The 18,848-nt window shown below is 45.9% G+C and overlaps 1 protein-coding gene across 3 annotated transcripts in view; it reads right to left on the bottom strand.

Annotated features, from left to right (window-relative positions):
* OSBPL6 (oxysterol binding protein like 6) overlaps positions 1–18,848 on the bottom strand; it is a 174,595-nt gene that overhangs the window by 37,493 nt on the left and 118,254 nt on the right. For 2 of the 3 annotated variants that reach the window (XM_083154716.1, XM_083154715.1), the window contains exons 8-11: positions 15,205–15,337; positions 13,412–13,515; positions 10,223–10,315; positions 2,417–2,582 (exon numbers count right to left, since the gene is read on the bottom strand). In XM_083154716.1, the coding sequence (XP_083010842.1) occupies positions 2,417–2,582; positions 10,223–10,315; positions 13,412–13,515; positions 15,205–15,337 (496 nt within the window). The remainder of the gene's footprint in view (positions 1–2,416; positions 2,583–10,222; positions 10,316–13,411; positions 13,516–15,204; positions 15,338–18,848) is intronic. The other variant, XM_083154717.1, reaches the window with a different exon arrangement.

The following is an 18,848-nucleotide window of genomic DNA, read 5'->3' on the forward strand; positions in this document are numbered from 1 at the left end:
GTAGATCTCGAGGACCGACTTGGCCACCCCTGTTCAAAAGTGATAGGAGGTTGGACTCAAAGTGATGTGTGTTTTTGCATAGTGCATGGAATTTCTGCATCTTAGCTAATTAATCTGCATTTCTGGCTTCTGGAGCATAGAACAGGCAATAACTTTTGCAGTGCAGTCAATGGGTCTTTTAGGGTACTAGTGAAAAACCAACCCATGTAGAGTGCATCTGGCACATGCTGTACATACAGATTGCCTTTTAATTTGCTATTATTTATAGGTGTTTGTACATATTTTATCATCGCTTTTAATTAAATCAATAAAACAAATTCTGGTAATTACACAGATAAAACACAGTGGCCGAAGTGGGAAATTGAAGTGGAATATGAAAGGAATTTTTTGACCATTCTAGGACATACTATAGCGAGCCTGGCCAAACTGTGGTGCCCCAGATGTTAAGAAACTAAAAAGTCCCAGAATGCCCTGCAATAGTTTTATATTAGGGAATACTAAAACTGTGGTAGTAAATGCTGGGACATGTAGTTTCACAACAACTGGAGTGCCACAGGTTAGCCAGGCATGTACTCTAGCAAGCGCTAGAAAAGGGGGTATAGTCACTAAAAAGGGGGCACTTCCTTAAGATGACAGAGGTGGTGAGGCAGACACATAGACAGATGCTGTCACTGACATACAGAAAGACATTGAAACACAAAAACAGTGCACACAGACACTGACACACACACAGACAGATTCTGACACTGATGCTGATAAGCAGACTGGTGTACACTGACAGACGCTGACATGCTGACAAACACTGCCACACAGATGCTGACCCACTGACAGATGCTGACACACAGAAGATGACATATGGACAGACACTTATGCCGACACACGGACAGATGCTGAAACAATACAAGGATGTTGCCACAAAGACGGATGCTGATACAGATACAGACCATGACACACTAATGCCGACACACTGACAGAAGCTGATACACAGATGCTGACAAGCTGACACAGCCACTGACACAGATGCCGACACTTTGACAGACACTGATAGATGCTGACACACTGATGCCCACACATGAATGGATGCTGACACACTGATACAAGGAGGTTTACACGCAGACAGATGGACGCTGATACACTGTCAGATGCTGACACATGGACACTCAGACCCTGACATGGATGCTGACATACACACAGATGCTGACACACAGATGTTAACATACTGCAGCTGCCATACAGACAAATGTTGACACACTGATGCTAACACCTTGATGCCCCCAAATTGACAGATGCTGACACACAAACAGATGCTGACACACAGACAATGGCAGATGCTGACACACAGGCAGACACTGACACAGTTGACGACACGCTGACAGATGCCGTCAGTCAGACACTGACACATGTTGACAGGTGGATACAAGGAGGCTGACACACAGATGGATGCTGAGACACTGGCAGACACTGACACACAGACTCTGATAGACTGATGCTGACACACAGACACTAACACACAGTCAGATGCTAACACATGGACACAGACAGACAGACCTTGACACACTTATGTTGACACATACTGTAGGCAGATGTTGATACATAGACACTAACAGACACACTGCAGATGCTTACATACAAACAGATACTTACACACTGACACAAAACAGCTGCTAACACACAGACATACAGATGCTGACCTACTGACCTATTGACAAACAGACGTTGAACACTAACCTAACACACATACACTGCCACAAGGACAGAATCTGACAAACTGACAGACGCCGGGTGGGTAAGCGGCCAGAGATACAGCTTCACTGTGGGCAAGCCCTGAGGGAGGGGGGCAGAGATACAGCTGCTGGGTGATCAGATAGTTTCTGTTAAAATTTGAAGTTTGGGGATCTGTGCAGATGCAAGACCTGTTCTGCAGAATGGGTCTTCCTATGTCGTTCGTGGCTCCATATCAGGCACAGCTTGAATAACATACTGCAGCATTTGGGGGGTGAAGCCTATGTGGTACCCAGCACCATTCTTCAAAACGGGGGTGGTGGGGGGGGGGTGTCACCCCCATTTTCATGCCCCGATGGATCCTCATCAGACACAGAATTTATGAACACCTGTATCCAGGTCTTTACGCTAATGCAGGCTGGCCGGTATCTGCAATCATCGCAAATCACAATGGTCGTGATGGTAATAGGAGGCTAACAAGAGGCATCTATCTCCTACTGATACCTATCTCCTATGTGACAGTTGGTCAGCTCTCCCTGTGCACCTGTTAAGTGGTCTGGAACTGTGACAGTTATTTGCAGCCACACACTAAGCAGGGATTTTTTAAACTTGACTTTTTGCCCATTTGAAACTGGGCACATATAGTATATATTCTTTCATTCTTTCATTTTCCATTGTCATCCTTTCCATGTACCTTTTTGTGATAATAAGCAGAACTCCTCCTGCAGTTTGGTATAGTCTGACGCAAACTCCAGGGCATCAGTTATATGACTTGGAAGGTTTTGAAACTCGACATCTGCATAGAGGTTCGGGTTGGAGGCGTGAAGACGAACGGGGGACATTGAAGCGCTGAGAGGTACCTATGAAATGTTACATTTAAAAAAAAAAAGATTATATCCATATCAATCAAAAGCCTACATCAGCCTTCCTAGTGTACAATGTGTGTCCCATATGACCTTATTAAATATTTCACTTCTACTCTAACCTGAAACGCGTAGGGGAATTAAAGATAGAAAATCCATTCATATTTAATTAGCATATTATTGATTTAATACCAGTGCCACAAAATGCATTTTTCGGTACTTGTTTCCTATCTGGGCGCCCACGATCAAAATCGCGGTCATCGGGGGTAAAAATCGCGGTGATCGCGGTCATCGCGGGTAAAATTGGATGATCGCGATGCCCGCGATCACCGCGATCACCGCGATTTTCCCATAGGGAACAATGTTAAAAAGGCTGATTGACCGCGATTTCACTGTTAAATGGCTCAATTGACCCGATTTGGCCATATTAACCCTGAATTAGGCCCAATTAACCCTTAAATGTCCCCCCCAATTTTTGACGCCACCCCACGATCGACGCCAACCCGAAGCGTGGCGAGCGCAGCGAGCCCGCGAGGGGCGGCGGTACGCGTCCTCCGACCTTTTCATGCCCTACTATCCACTAGGGCGTGGTGTGAGAATATAATAGTGTGGCGAGCGCAGCGAGCCACCGAGCCCGAAGCGTGGCGAGCGCAGCGAGCCCCGCGAGGGGACGCGGATACCTTCACTGTGAAGGCCGCAAGGGGACGCGCATAATTGTGAAGGTATCCGCGTCCCCTCGCGGGGCTCGCTGCGCTCGCCACGCTTCGGGCTCGGTGGCTCGCTGCGCTCGCCACACTATTATATTCTCACACCACGCCCTAGTGGATAGTAGGGCATGAAAAGGTCGGAGGACGCGTACCGCCGCCCCTCGTGGGCTCGCTGCGCTCGCCACGCTTCGGGTTGGCGTCGATCGTGGGGTGGCGTCAAAAATTGGGGGGGACATTTAAGGGTTAATGGGCTCTGTGGCCCATTTAACATTGATTCCTATGGCCAAATCGGGTGGATTGAGGCATTTAACAGTAAAATCGGGTCCATCGCGGCTTTTAACATTGATTCCTATGGGAAATCGTGAGCATCGCGTCGCGGGCATCGCGGGTACATTTATGGCCGGCCGCGACGCGACCGACACGATTTCCAAGTTTAACATTGGTTTCAATGGGAAATCGCGGGCATCGCGTCGGTCGCGTCGCGGCCATACATAAATGTACCCGCGATGCCCGCGACGGGCGCCCAGATAGGAAACAAGTACCCATTTTTCATATGTAGACTATTTTTAGGAGCAGGAAAGCCCCTGTATAAATGAGGAATGTCTCAATAACTACATCTTACTTGGCTCCACTCTACAGTAACTCTTAAAGCGCCAATAAAACCACTTTTATATAATAACATTGAGGAAAGACTATGTGGGGTATTCAATGTCAGCCACTTTTTCCGCTGGCCACCGTCTATTCAATGCTGCCATTTCCAACAGCATTGAAGGCAGATTTTGGCAAAACAGATCCAACTTTAAAACAAGTCAGATCTGTTTTGTCGGAAACGGCCGTTTCTCAACAATCAACGGCCGTTTCTCAACAATCAACGGTCGTTTCTCAACAATCAACGGTCGTTTCTCAACAATCAACGGTCGTTTCTCAACAATCAACGGTCGTTTCTCAACAATCAACGGTCGTTTCTCAACAATCAACGGTCGTTTCTCAACAATCAACGGCCGTTTCTCAACAATCAACGGTCGTTTCTCAACAATCAACGGCCGTTTTCACCGACACACCCACTTTTGCCAATCGACAGGTGGAACATTGAATTCATCCTGTCGAGTCTCTGACGAGCAGAGCAAAAACGGGCTAGGATTCCGACTGTTGGAACGTTCCGACAGTTGGAATCCCAAATTAAATACCACCCGTAATTCTGAAAATAAGTGATAACCGTATTTATTAATTATCTTACATCCCAACATATGGCATTATATTTAAAAGGAAGACACCACTGATTTGGTCTCCCAGCAACACAAAGTCAGAGCCTATGAGATTGGCTAGAAATCTCCACAGTAATGGAAATTCTAGGTAGAGGCGAGCAGGACTGGTGGACGATACAGAAGGAATGGAGAGCAGACATGCTGAACTCGCTTCCTCTGCTACCGGACACAGTGATTGGAAGCGACTTTGGCGGTCTGCAACGGAAGATGGTAGTTCTGGCGGGATGTGGCAGATTCCTGCTTTCATTTTACCGTGTTGCATATAAAGCCAAGTGTAAGACTGGATAATATCATTTACATTCATGATGCATAGATGAAGGGTTTACATTTTGACTTGAGTCATCATAAACCGATGCCGTCCAACTGCAGCCCTGTATCACAAACCACAAAGACTCTGGTACCAGCCTCTAAGTCATTTAACAAGATGTGTAATATCATTAATGCCAATTTTTATAAACATATTAAGTCTGATTCTGAATCACACTCAACTCAAAAAATCTGCGCGCCAGTCGCCAAAAAAAAAGGAGGATCCAGCCTTTATTCTGAGTCACACAGATCTCCACTACTGCCCCACCCAGGCACCTAATTTGCTAGAGCAGACATCATCGGTTTAATCAGTACTTACAGCTATACAAAGAATAATTTCACCTCTGGCGCTGCAAATACTAAAGCTGCAGTAGACTATATATATGTGGTCACCGGACCACAAACAAACACAATAGCACAAAAAGGAATAGTCTCACCTGCGCTGAAAGTAATGTCCCAGTATAATATTGATCCGCGTGGTTTCCACCTTTCTCTCCGATTCAGATGTTGGAGTATGTGGATTCTCTGGTGCACGATGAGGGAGCTGTACATGTCAGTCCCCCACGCTGCATGAGACCAAGTATTCTGCTTAGACAGGCTTCTTGAAAAAGGCATCGCAGCATGCCGAAACGCGTTGAATGAATTAAGTGTCTGTTTAACGAAACTGGCAGTGATTTGATCAAATTTCCTACAGTAGTGTGTGGCCATTACTGATACCCGGGTTACGACTAGTGTGGTTCATATGCTGTTGGATGTTCTGGCCTTACACTGTCTTTTATCACAATAAAATTATTTTGGATGGAATGGTGAGATTATTCATCGAAAGATACCTTTATATGAGGTTCCTCAGCCCTCACATGTAAAAATACATGTAAGCGTTGTATGTTTGCACAAGTGAACTTTGGGAGCACCTTTTTCCATAGAATCCCAACACTGAAAAAGAGGACTCTTTGATGTCCCTAAAATATGACACTATTGTATATTCTTTTGTTTTCACCACATACTCAAACATCTGAATCGGAGAGAAAGGTGGAAACCACGTGGATCAATATTATATTGGGGCATGAATTTCAGCGCAAGTGAGACTAGTACTAGTACATCTACCCAAAGCTAAGTACAGGAGACAGGACCGCTACAGGTTTCCCATTGGGATATGAACACATCAGTGTCTGTTTCCAGATTTCCAAAGGACACAAAACCTCGGGCACTAACCCTGGCAGTGTTAGTGTTGTTGATAACCCATTTACTATTAAGTCCAGTTCTTATATTAGCCTATGTTACTACATACAATCCACCCTAGCACAGAATAAATGCTACTGATCACAACTGTTGAGAGTCCAACAATTCAAATTCACCCTCTCTTCCTACAGCTCCACCCACTCCCTTGCTAAGCAATCCTCTCAGTTCTCAAAGCTCCGCAACATTGCCAACATCAGGTCATTCCTTTCACCGAAACGCTACTCACTCGTCATCTCCTGGCTTGACTACTGCAACCTTCTCCTCACTAGCCTCGCACTTTCCCCAACAACAGTTATTGCTTCCTGTGGTTACAAGAAATCCTTAAAATCAGGATCATGCCATTGGCTGACTTTAATCGATGGAATCCTAGTAGTTATATTGGATGAAATTGTAGCGGTCCCATTTCAGCTTGATCACCCCTGTAGTATGTTATGTCCCACAATCACGGAGACCTGAAACTGGCAACTGAAAGGGTGTCCCAGCTAGTATAACGATGCTTCAGGGATACGAGGATAAAAAAGGCAAAACAGAATTGAGTAGGGCCACAAAGAGGACACAAAGCGGACAAAGGGCGTAAAGGTTTCAAAGCAGAGACGCATGGCAAAGATGTGTTAAATGTGATATTTATAATATACTGAGATCTGATATTATTGGTGATTTATTAGATGTATCTGGCTTCAATATGGCTTTTTATTGACTTTAGTTAACATTAACTCCTTCCATCTGCAAGATTTACAGAATTAACCGGCAATCACTTTCCCATTTCTCTGCAATCTATTTGAAGATATTTAAATATTTTATCATTTCATTTTTTTTTAAATGTTTATTTATTTTTTACCTATGGTATTTTGTGATGGTATTATTTTTAATTAATTGAACCAAAGACTAAACCGGGCTTGGTACTTATGTAGTAGCCGGGCGCCCAGTTTGCATACATATGGCACTGTAGTGAAATCGCATTGTATGCTTTTTTTTGCATGTGATCCGATCGCATGTGATGCGATTTTCCTATGTAATTTATTCACTGCTCTCTATAGGGTGCGATGCCATTTAATGTACTATACACTTGTATGACATCCAATGGGATTTAGGCCCCCCACTATCCACGCCACCCGGGAGCGCGGCGGAACGCGTCCTCCCGAACTTTTCATACCCCCACTATCCACGTCGGAGCTGATTTTATATAGTGTGGTGAGCGCAGCGAGCCACCGAGCCCGAAGCGTGGCGAGCACAGCAAGCCCCATGAGGGGATGCGGAATACATGTAACGTAATTCTTCTCCGCTCGCCACACTATATAAAATCAACTCCACGCTGACGTGGATAGTGGGGGTATGAAAAGGTCGGGAGGACGCGTTCCGCTGCGCTCACCGCGCTTCGGGGTGGCGTGGATAGTGGGGGGGTGCCTAAGTCCCACTGGATGTCATACAAGTGTATACTACATTAAATGGCATCGCACCCTATAAAATCGCATGCGATTTTGCGGGAGGTGCGATGCGATCGCATGCGATGCGATCTCATTGCACCGCTCAAGGCCAGAGAGCAGTGAATAAATGACATAGGAAAATTGCCCACTAAGCTATTTGCTTAGTGGGCGCCTGGCTACTACATAATACCCCGGGCTTTAATGGGGCCTACACACGTAGCATTATGCAGGCAAGTTCTGAGCGATTTTAGTTAATTTAACTACATCGTTTAGAAAATGCCCCTACGTCACTGTGTGTGTGTAGGGGCCATAGCGATGTACATGCTTGGCCCGGCACGTTGGTATCTCCCGCCGATTAATAACCTGCACTGTGTTTGTTAGTTGGTCGGGGCCAGTGTCCTCATCGGAGAAAACTGTCCCTGACACATCGCTCAGCACACATTGCTGTGCATCGCTGTGTGCTGAGCGATCTAGCTTCTCTCAGAACACACTCTACACACATCGCTACATGTGTAGGCCCCATATGTTCCACCGGACAATTAACCCTTTGAGTGCCAAGTGAATTTGTCAAAATACAGTAGGTATGAAAATTGCCAAATAAACATTTTTATTCATCGTAATGACCGGTAATGTTACCTTATATAGGAAATATAATCTTTTTTTTACACAGCGACGCCAAACAACTGCAAAGTAACACAAGTAGCATAATAATAATAATAATAATAATAATAATAATAAAAGCAAGGAGCCACTTTACAGTTACATCTGAGAAAACAGCAGCAATAGTGACACAAACCAACTCCACTCACTCCCATTATAAAACAACATCCCACGAACAATAAAAACACAAAACAACACAAACACATACGCATTAGACATTAGTGTATATAAAACAATAATAAAGCATGGGTGTGAATGTTACGTGTATATGAGAATGTACCAATATACTGTATAATAAATGACTAACTGATTAGTAATGATGGTGCTGTCAGTGCCCAGTATTAGTACATACAGATTAGGATAAGCTACATCATATAGGCAAGGATTTTTCTTTATAAAATACCGAGTTGGTCGTTCTGCACTTGACTACATAGTGAACTACTGTACAGGCCTGATTCAGTATTATATTGTACTCAGGGGGTCATTCTAATGCATTCGGTTGCCAGCGAATTCACAACCGGGATCAATACTTTTCTTCTGTGTATGCGCATAATAGCTTAGTCAGTTTCCATTGACTTTTATTTGCCAGCAATGGGCACACGTGACGGATTGTGTCTTTGGTACATGATTGCGAGGGGAAACGGTGGGGGGGGGGGATATTCGTTGGGGTGGCAGGGCAGGCTCTCGCAGCTTACTGAGTCAACCGAAATCGCCCCCCTAGTGTAGTAGCGGAGTCGTTGGAATATGTGTATGTTGCAGAAAGCGTTTTGTGTAAATAGACGTCTCCTTCGAGCGTCCATGATCCCCTGCTGTATACTAGAACACAGCATCGGATCATCTGCGAAAACATCGGCCAGTAATACTTAGGTCACACAGAAGAACTGGTGCTTCTCCCTATTGCAAAATGCTCACCGTTGCGGGCCCCATATATGATTGACTTGCTACAGCTTGGGGGGGGGGGGGGTGATCAATCTTGCAGAAGGAGACCAGATATACAGGGTCAGCTTAATGTATAGGCACAATGGGAATCTGCCCAGGGGTCCACAATTCTGGAGGCCTTTGAGCAGAGATGGTGATCACACAATACAAGCGGCCAGGCAGCATTCCGTACCTACCTCCCAGCTTGCAGCCAGGCAGTGAATGGGTATCAGCAACCATTCGCTGTACAGGAGGTTGTGGAGATATGACACATGTTATGACATTTTTTAATTGGTTCCTGTGAATGAGGGGGGAGGGGCCCAGGGCATTGCTTTGCCCAGGCCCTACAGTGCGGTTGTGACTGCCTTGCTGGCACATGTACAGTACTGATTCTGGGCACATCTTTTACTATCGGTGCTGTTTGCAAACCATTGGGTTTGTGTACAACACTGAATCAGGCCTTACGATAAGAAGCAGATGTCGTTAACAAGGGCCTAAATGACAACATCTCAGGGGGAGGATTTAAATACAGAGATCAAAAAGTCCCTCCGCAGCGTGCTCTGTCCCTGCGTGCATATCTCCTCCGCAGCCGTGGGAGCCCAGAGAGGGACAAAGCCAGTGGGGGAATCGCAGAGCCACCAGAGACCTTGCGGCACGCTTTTATGTCATGCAAATAAAGCGTTTCACCCTTTCAGTGCCAACATCTCTGTGAGACATGTGCAAATCCTCTAAAACACCAGCGTCTCTCACATTTGTTATATGAATTCAAATAAAAAAAATTTGTGTAAAAAAAAAGATTATATTTCCTATATAAAGTTACATGTCATAATGAATAAAAAATGCACTCAAAGAGTTAAAAACAAGGATGTTGTCCTACTAAGCACATTCTCGGTGGGCAGACTTTGCTTAGCACACAGTCACTGCAGAGAGACTTTATGAACCCCCAATAGAAATAGCATTAGGAGAGGCACAGGTGTCACTAAACACAATGGTACAGTATAAATTATAAAGCGATCACATACTAGGGTGCAGAGCCTTATGTCAAATGGGCCAAGGAGGCACGGGCTCTAAGCTGACCATGACAGAGTGTGAACAGATTATACTGGGTAATGTTGTACCTGAAGTTGTATTTTTGCATCTTTGCTGACACTTTTTGTTCTCCAGCTCCTCGTCGCGCGCTTGTCTTTCTTTGACATATCTACACAATTAGCCTAAATTGCACAGACCATTGAAAGCAACAGAAAGCTGTTAAAATTCAAACATAAGACACAAGCGAAGACAACACATGATGGCAAGATATATTAGTAAGCAGCATACACAGGTGCTGAACGAGCATCCGCTTTTCCTCAGAGCGGAGTGTAAGAGGCAAACTCATAGGGGTAGATTTACTAGGATGGTAATTCTACGGAAGATGGGATGTTGCCCATACAACCAATCAGATTTTAGGAAAGATGCACTAAAGGGAAATGCTGTGAAACCCCGTTTTCGAGTTTTTACCTCAGTTCGCTATGCACTAAATCCCAATCGTCGGGTTTTCGCAATATGGAGTAACACCAGAAAAGCTGGCGTTACCCTATAGAAGCCTATGGGCTTCTGTCTGCCGTGGTGTTTGGGGGATCTGTCACAGATCCCTCCCAGCATGCCCGGCCGCTGGCGCCATCACTCACAGACCCGGAAGTCCAGCACCAGATCCACTTTGCAAATTAATATTATTATTATTGAAAGATCAGTACTCTCGCGCAAACAATCGCATTTTTCAATCCCGGGACTCAGGATTGAAAAATGCTCAATCCCGGGATTCCCTGCAGCAGGGAGCAGGACCCACGGTTTGACGGTCTCCTGGGGTAGGCACAGCGGGCGGCTGGGGGTTCACAGCGGGCTCTGTCCGGGGTTTGGGACAGTGACTGTGCTGTCTGACAGGCATAGCGGTGGCCAGGCTGCGCAGCGTGACGTGATGTCAGAGGTCACGCTGCGCAGCCTGGGCGCCGCCATGCTTGTCAGACTCAGCACTGCACACTGTCCCGACTCCCAAACAGCATCGGGGTAAGGAGCATTCAGCCGGGCAGCGTCTGAGCCATATTCTAAAGCGCTCAGCGCTGCCCGGCTTTAAACAAAAAGTTAATTTTTGTATGAGGTACTAATCCCGAAATCCTGGGATTGGAAACTTCAATACCGGTATTCAAATCCCGACGATTTTAGGCCAAAATACCGGGATCCCGCCGATCCCGGGATTGGCATCCCTAGTGGTGGATGTTAGTGCAGCCCCCCCCCCCCTATCTATTATCTTCTAGAAGGTGCTAAATTAATAAAAAGTACAATCTGATTGGTTGCTATGGGAAACGTCCCATCTTCAATAGAATTCCCATCTTAGTAAATTAACCTCATAGAAGCTGTGCTGTGCAGGAGACAAGCAAGCAATAGAAGTTATACAGCAGAGGAGACAGAGGAGGTGCAGGAGCTCCAGAACAGATGCGATATAGCCCATCGTGGAACCAATACAGATGCTGTGTGTTACAGATTAATGGCGCAGGTCAGTACTTGCTGAGGGGATGCATCTGCCTGCACTGCGCTAGCTCTGCCCATTACACAGTACTCATTGTGGCACAGCTTAGGGCGGGCAGTACGAATGGCACTGGAGCATGATATTAGTCTAAGCTAACTGAGCTCTATCTGTCCTCTCCATTATATCAAATGCCCACACTGGAAACATTGTCATTTATTACACACACTTTCATTTGAAAAAAATAAAATAAATCTCACGGACTTGGCTATGTGATCCCGCCACTTATATCATAGAGCAGTGGTGTAAACTCACAGCACAACAGCTGCTGTGGAACTACACATCCCAGCATGCCCTGCCACAGATATATATAATGGATTGCAAAAACTGTTGTTGGGAAGTGTAGTTCCACAACAGCTGGAGGGCCATGAGTTTGACACCACGGCCATAGACATATACAACATATACAACACTATACTATACAGAACTGATACTACTGGACATTATAGGAGCCGCTCCTGCTTTGTTTAGCGCATGTTGCAGCTGACATCATCCTGCTGAAGGCCCCCCCCCCCCCCCCCACACACACACCAGCTGCAATACGAAGACGCACCATCGGCCACAGGATCAATCACTACATCAGATACTGCACCAGTCCCATAGCAGCGCAAAATAAAGATGACATTTGACAAGCCAATGCATGAGGTTTCCTAGGCCAGATTTATACAGGTGTGTCCACTAACATCTGCCTGGACGTTAAACAGCCTTTCTGTATTTGCATATGAAATGGAGAAAACACTGTAACGTAGAATTTAGTATGCAGAGACAGCCATGGTCGCACACAGAATTTAGGAATGCCACATATAATTTTAGTCAGCAAAAGCTGCTTGTGCGCCCTACTTGCAGTGCAATAAAACACCGTCCAATGCTAACGGATTTGCATGAGTGCTGGGCATCCCCCGCTGCGTGGCATATTGAGGCTGGACATATGAGGACACATCTGTACATGAACTACAAAAAAGGGACAAGCTAGCGAAGCATGGAAGGGAGAGATTTGGGATCCAAAGAGGGACACAACCTTGGGCCTGCAATCTTCTAAGAGGATATGCTCTACTATATAAGACAACCTATAGTTTATGAAAATTATTTGCTAAGAAATACCGATATTTGTTATTATATTCACTTTTTGAAAAGGAAACATGATTTATCCCTATATAATTCTAAAAAACAGTGTAAAGCAGGATTTATTTAGCACTGACAGATCAGCAAGGTACCCATGCTCAGGTCACACAGTTTCTGAGAAACTCAGCCCTTTCAACAGGGGACGAAAAGGGGACACGTTGTTGAATACAATGGTCAGTGTCAGGTATCAATAAAGCTGGTTAGATGTGCTGCTGCTGCAGCCTTTCACTCAACTTTATTGACACACTGAAATGAGCACTCATTTTGGCGAACTTTATAAAGATGGAAACCTGTAAAGGCAACAGTAAAAGGGAACCAGAAGGGAGGCCTTTGCTGGACTGTGATCCTGCTGGACATTGGGGCACCTACATCTCTTCTAGTTTTGCATCTGTGAAATATCCCTACACTTCAGGGAGAATTCCAAATGTCATTGAGAGTCTGTACCTTTGAAGATCGTCATTGTTTTCACAAAGCTTCCGATGACATCAGTGAATGTGCCATACTTAGAAAAAACATGGTTGCATTTAGAAATTACTATGAGTCATTCATTTAGGAATTGTACAACCCTTCAGCTTGAGTACAAATCTTTATACTAGATGTCCTATAAGCATGCCCTTGACCGTACCTGCATGTCAGTGAAACTGGGCGCAGACTGTGTTCTTTGCAACATTTCCAGGTTATGAAGCAGCTTGTTAAGTTCAATCAAGTTGGACTGACATTGGGCCAAATCTAACAAACAAACAGACACCTTTATCAGAAGCGGCCATGGGACATTTTATGAATATGCATAAAAGAATACTATTCTATACTCCCCAACAATGTGTCCTATATATAGTAAATAATGTACATGTTGCACTATAAATCGATTAGAATTATTGCTGTTCTAGGCAATCTCCCCTCTTGCTCATTATGCCACGCGCTGCCAATAACAAACCGCACATTTACATTACTCTAAGTGCTTTGTAGATAACAGAAAAGAGATGATTCAATTATTGTCTGTCAGCATTCAGGAAAGTATTGCAGGTATCAGATAAGCGTGACTGTATCAAGCCGATAAGAATTTATAGTGATTTCTATTGACGCTGCCTTAAAAGAGCACTTCAATCATTTTTGCTTTGCCTATGATTGGAGTGCGGGTGCCGGTGGGTGAGAGCATTTCCAAAAGTATTCTGCTGGGTGAGAAGAGGGTTCAGGCGGGAAAATCTATTTTACTAACATCCGTATTGTTTTTTTTTTATATACAAATTAAAAGCAATATTAGATATCTCCTTCGGGGGGTATTCTATCTAGAATCATGGCTGTCGATCCCTGCCAACACCCGGGATCCTGGCCCATTTGCGGTCAGCCCAACAGCTGAACGACAGGCGGGAATCAATGTCCCGCCTGCTGATAGCTGCAAAGGGGATGTGGCTGCGAAAACTGCCGTGGATTGGCCATCCGCGGTCGGGATCGCGAAAATCCACGGCCGTTATTGGCAGAACGGGCCCGACAGCTTCTAAAGTCAGACCCGTTCTGCCGTGATCCCACTTCAATGCTGTCGCTAAAGACAGCATTGAATAGGGGGCCGCCGCTATTTCCCCTGACGGAAATAGCAGCGGTACATTGAATACCCCCCCTAGGACACCCTAATGGGGCCTAAAAAGGGGCGATTTAAGGGCATTCTGTAAGTGATCGCACTAGATCGCTTAGAAAGGGCCCCTACATCACTGTGTGTGTTGGGACCGTAGTGATAGCGATGACAGGTATGCAGTATGTGAGATAACGGGATGCAGTCAAAATCCCGAAGGTCAAAATTCCCAATGGGTCATAATACCCACAAGGACAAAATCCCAACAAGGTCAAAATCCCGACATTTAAAATCCCGACAAGGACAAAATCCGGACATTTAAAATCCCAACAAGGTCAAAATACTAACATATAGAATGTACAGGTGAAACTGTCAACATGACTTTGGATCGACAGGTCGCGGGGTCGACATGGGTTTTGTCACTGTTTTTGACCCGACATGTGCCGACAGGTGGTATTTCATACCCTACCATCCACTAGGGCGTGGTGGGAGAATAAAATAGTGTGCCGAGCACAGCGAGGCACCGTGCCTGAAGCATTGCGAGCGATGCGAGGGGCTGAGGTTCACTTCCAACTGTGTCCATGTCAACTGTGTCGACATTCGGGTCAAAAATCTGTGAAAAAACCTATGTCGACCTTGCGACCTGTCGACCGAAAGTCATGTTGACTGTTTCACCTGTACATTCTATATGTCGGTATATTGACCTTTTCTGGATTTTACTTGTCGGGATTTTGACCCATTCGGGATTTTGACCCTGTCGGGATTTCATACCGAATCCGAGATGACACTTATGGTGTAACCACTGTGATCCCATTCTGACAGCTTACAGAAGCCTAAATGACTTACTATACCTTCTGCACACTTATCCATTTCCTCCGAGTCCTGTAGCCACGCCACAACCTTACTCTGACCAGTGGTGCACGTGGCAGGGAGACTGTTGCTGCATGGGATGGGAGACTGCCACAGGAAGTTATTCTGTGCAACCTATTGAAGAGAAAAGAATGAAGTATATATATATATATATATATATATATATATATATTTATTTATTTGCAGTTTCTTATATAGCGCAGCAGATTCCGTTGCGCTTTACAATAGTAAACAGTGATAAAACAAACTGGGTAACAACAGACAGACATGGAGGTAGGATATATATATATAAATAAGCTATGGACTTCATAACACACAAACAGGCATTCACAATCTGCATTAAACAAAACATAAATGACATAACCGTTAATGCAATAGTATATTATTACTAGTTAAAAGCCCGTCAAAAATGACAGCTTCTGCAGGGGGCGGGGCTAAATGACTGGATCACGTCACTTTGCTCCACCCTCTCACCATGGACCAGCGAATGTTTCCCATATGTTGGGATGATGCCTAATGATGAGACCATTCTGCCCTGCCCCTGATGTTCCCTGCAGTGTCTTCTCCCGGAGAGGAGACTTATACCGATTTCGGACCTCACTCTAGACCCGGGATATCGCTGTGTCCTTGCAGCCCCAACATGGGTCCAGATGCGTTCTGAAAGGGCCACCTTGGGTCAAGCAACACGGGAGGTTAACCCTGGTCATGACCAGGGTTGAACATGGCTCTGAGGTCCAGTGTAAGTGGGTAGCCTGGGTCTATAAATAAAGTAACCAGACTGGAACATTGTCATGCGCAAAGTAATTGATGTTCCGGTAAACATCGAAACGTTGCTGACATCCACACTTTATGTGTCTTTATTTTGAGTGCCGTCTACCTGTCAGTGTGTGGCACAGGCGACTTATGGGGTGATTCAAGTTGGATTGCCAAAGCAAACTCTTTCTTTAATTGCCAAAATCATGTCCAGTGCAGGTGGGGCAGATTTATCATGTGCAGCGAGCGAGTTAGATTTGGGTGGGGTGTGTTCAAAGTGAAATCTGAATTGCAGTGCAAGAATAAAGCAGCCAGTACTTACTCTGCACAGAAACAAAATAACTCACCCAAATCTAACTCTCTCTGCACATGTTACATCTGCCCCACCTGCAGTGCAGCATGGTTTTGTCCATTAAAGAATGAGGTTGCTTTTGCAAACCAACATGAAATCACCCTCTTAATTAGTATATCATTCAGTTTCATTATAGCATATTGGCACAAGCATAGATATTCTTAAAACCTGTCCTGACATACTTGCCAACTGTTCCTGAATGTCAGGGAAGACTCCATGAAATAGTAGCAATCTCCCTAACTCCGTGCAGAGTGCAGCAATCTTCCTGAATGCACCTTACCCCCATTAGGTGGCGGTTATATTATAGGGGAAAATGGAAACATTCAACTGGGATCGTTTTCCTGCACTGGTTGTAAAGCACCATTGGGGCAGATGTATGAAGCCTTAACAAGAGATAAATGCAAGAGAGATAAGGAGAGATAAACATCCAGCCAATCAGCTCCTTACTGACTTTTTTCAAACACAGTCTGTAACATGGCAGTTGGCAGGTGATTGGCTGGAAGTTTATCTCTCTTTATCACTCTTGTATTTATCTCTTGTTAAGGCTTACTACATCTGCCCCAATAATCCTTATGGCTATCTGCCTTTTAGAATAAGATTTCTCGTGGCCACTTGAGAGTGTACATGTGTATGTACCAAAGTCTTAAGGCCCCTATACACTAGGGCGACTTGTCCTTAGGACAAGTCGCCCCCGACTTCCCCCTGAGCTTCCCCGGCTGCTCCCCGGGGGAGCTTGATTAGATTGGCACTTGATGTGCCATTTTTTACATGTGATAAATCGTCTCGATTTATCACATGTAAAAAACCCGGGGAGCGGGGGGGGGGGGGGGCTACAGAGGTGGAAGCAGGGGGGCTGGGGACGCTGCGGGGACAGCGTCTGTGTCCCCCGCTGCTGGTAACGCTGCGGGGACAGCGTCTGTGTCCCCCGCTGCTGGTAACGCTGCGGGGACAGCGTCTGTGTCCCCCGCTGCTGGGGACGCTGCGGGGGACACAGGCGGCATAGAGCCGGGCAGGGGGAGCCGGCGGGAGCTGTCAGTGCTAGGAAAAAAAAAGCCTATACAATGAATGGGCAGCCTGTGATTGGCTGAGCGCTCTCTCAGCCAATTGCTGACTGGCTGAGAGAGCGCTCAGCCAATCACAGGCCGCCCATGCATTGTATGGGCTTTTTTTTTTTATTCAATACTGACAGCTCCCGCCGGCTCCCCCTGCGCGGCTCTATGCCGCCTGTGTCCCCCGCAGCGTCCCCAGCCCCCCCTGTTCCCTCCACCGCCGCGCTGCCCCACTAGGTCCCTAGTCGGGTGGTCGGACGTGCAGCAGGTCCGACCACCCGACGCAGATCCGATGCGCACGGGACCGCGCATCGGATCTGAGGGGACATCAAAACTAGCCGATTTTGGTCCGATTTCGGCCAGATCCGACTGATCTGGCTGAAATCTGACCAAAATCGGCTAGTGTATGGGGGCCTTTACTGCTTAGGGGCTAATTTACATTGGATGTAAGGGAAGTCAGTTTTATGACACGCCTCTCTGGCAGTGTGCATCCATGTTAACAACGCACTCATATGGAGCAGATGTATTAAGCTTGGTAAAGTGATAAATTGGTGATAAAGTGGAAGGTGATAACACACCAGCCAATCAGCTGTGTTTGAAAAATGGCAGTTAGGAGTTGATTGGCTGGTGCGATATCATCTTACGCTTTAGCAACACTTTATAACCCTTGCATTAACCATACCTCCCAACTTCGGCAGTTCAGCAGTCGGGACGCTGCTGCTGCGCGCCGAAATTTTCGGGGGGCGTGGCCTAATTTGGGGGCATGGCCTATACTCGCGGCTTCTCGCGAGGCCACACCCCCATTTTGCCGCTGTGGGGGAATGACCCAGAGGCTCTGTGAGCCTCTAGCCATGCCCCCAGCCCCCTGGCTGCGGGAATAGACGCTGTGCGCATGCGCACAGCGTTTATTCCCCGCTGCTTAGCAGCTGACAGGGGGGACTCCCAACAGCCCCCCCACACCGCGGGACACTGCCGCCCGCGGGCGGGACAGGCCCTGACAATCGGGACTGTTGGGAGGTATGCATTAACAATTACATTTTTTTTTATAAGCAAAGGTTTTGTGACTTGTATGGTTCTGGCTTATACCGGGAAGAGTTTCTATGGCTGTGTTAGAAGATGCTGCTATTGATGTTCGGTGAGTTACAGTGTTCTGTAGTTTCCTGATCAATGCTGTTAAGCCCAATGTATAAATCATGTCTGACTGAGCCAATACTAATGCAGGAAGAAGCGCTACTCTCGTGGATTTATCAGGGGCAGGAACACCCAGAGACGCTGCACAGTATCTCACTGCACGTTCCCACCAAGAGGGGTTTCAGTTATTTCTGAAGATTGTTTTTTTTTATGTAAAGCCTTGTAATTGCTGAAATGTGGGACACACTATGCCCTATGGACTGGTTCACAATGACGTGTTCTGAAAATGGCAGACTGAGTAATAGAAAATGAAAACTCTTCCTTTCTTGTTAATATGGAT

This window comes from Crinia signifera, chromosome 7, assembly GCF_055691185.1.
Source record: "Crinia signifera chromosome 7, ASM5569118v1, whole genome shotgun sequence".
Taxonomy (NCBI): domain Eukaryota; kingdom Metazoa; phylum Chordata; class Amphibia; order Anura; family Myobatrachidae; genus Crinia; species Crinia signifera.